Source organism: Triticum aestivum, chromosome 6D, assembly GCF_018294505.1.
Source record: "Triticum aestivum cultivar Chinese Spring chromosome 6D, IWGSC CS RefSeq v2.1, whole genome shotgun sequence".
Classification (NCBI taxonomy): Eukaryota; Viridiplantae; Streptophyta; class Magnoliopsida; order Poales; family Poaceae; genus Triticum; species Triticum aestivum.
Window position 1 is genome coordinate 472253918 of NC_057811.1, and position 1294 is coordinate 472255211.

The 1294-nt window shown below is 45.4% G+C and overlaps 1 protein-coding gene across 1 annotated transcript; it reads left to right on the forward strand.

The window, feature by feature from the left end:
- Window positions 1-222: 222 nt before the first annotated feature.
- On the forward strand, window positions 223-752 carry LOC123142101 (40S ribosomal protein SA-like). Its single transcript, XM_044561120.1, has 3 exons — window positions 223-315; window positions 435-611; window positions 666-752. Exons 1-3 carry the CDS (start codon window positions 223-225, stop codon window positions 750-752), a joined length of 357 nt encoding a protein of 118 aa, XP_044417055.1.
- The last annotated feature ends 542 nt before the right edge of the window (window positions 753-1294 follow it).

Genomic DNA, 1294 nt, shown 5'->3' on the forward strand with positions numbered 1-1294 from the left:
TTTGAGATGGACTGTGGAATGTGATGCATTCTTTATGGTTTGTGATTTCTAGGCATCTACATCATCAATCTGGGCAAGACGTGAGAGAAGCTCCAGCTCGCGGCGAGGGTCATCGTGGCCATCGAGAACCCCCAGGACATCATCGTCTAGTCCGCCCGCCCCTACGACCAGCACGTCGTCCTCAAGTTCGCGCAGCACACCGGCGGTAACGCCATCACCGGGATGCACACCCCTGGTACCTTCACTAACCAGATGCAGAGCTCCTTCAGCGAGCCCCGCCTGCTCATCCTCACTGACCCAAGGTTCGACCACCAGGTGAATTTCTTTGCCATGCCAAACTACTCCAGTAGTAGGATATACTAGTAGTGTGCGTTAGATGCAGCTATATTGATGACAGAGTCATTAATCTGGTGTGTTATGTGCAACCCATCAAGGAGTCTGCTCTGGGGAACATCCCTACCATTGCCTTCTGTGACACTGACTCTCCCATGCGATACGTCGATATCGGCATCCTAGCAAACAACAAGGGGAGGAACATCATTGGCTGCCTCTATTGGCTCATGACCAGGATGGTTCTGCAGATGCCCGGAGATCGACCGTCCTTGCATGATGTACGGTTCTGTTAGTTGATATTCTGAACTTATTCTTGCTGTGTTTTGTTGCAGGTGAATGGAGCTGCTGCTTGGGACATTGCGTCTCAACATTTGTTCCGTGGATTTGACGCACAGTTTCAGTCAGTCCAAAGTGATTAGCTGCTTCTCTGAAGCAAAGCTTGCAGGGTTACCTTGTACTACTATCCTATTCCTACCAGCATAGAAGTGAAGTGTGTAGGATTGGTATTATGCCCCTGTATTATTTGTTCAGTCCTAACCAAGCTCATATTCATTTGTCCCTTGCACCTGGTTACTATTGATTGCTCAGAACTAGCTGTTGCAGTTGACCAAGTTACTTAAAGTCGGCTGATTGAGCATGCCAAATGATATTTCTGCAATAAATTTCTCCGGACAAATCATGACAGACTGTGAGTGTACTCTTTGATGATGCTTGCTTCACAAAAAGAAATCATGTATAGATAGAGTATGGAAACAGTGGACTTCCTTTCAAGTTAAATTAACTAATCATCATTTGGCTCATCAATTTTTCATTTCTTGTGTGACATTTGTACCATGTTAATAATCATCTGTTCCCTTCTATTATGAATTGACTGCACATGATTGGGCTGTGCTTCCTCTGTTACATTCAGAATAGTTTGATGTTAACGGTGATGATATACTAGGAGCATTGCTTTCACCTA

Coding starts and splice junctions, on each gene's coding strand:
- LOC123142101 (XM_044561120.1), top strand. CDS start 223: ATGCACACCCCTGGTACCTTCACTAACCAGATGCAGAGCTCCTTCAGC. Junction 316..434: donor ACCCAAGGTTCGACCACCAG/GTGAATTTCTTT, acceptor CAACCCATCAAG/GAGTCTGCTCTGGGGAACAT. Junction 612..665: donor ATCGACCGTCCTTGCATGAT/GTACGGTTCTGT, acceptor GTTTTGTTGCAG/GTGAATGGAGCTGCTGCTTG.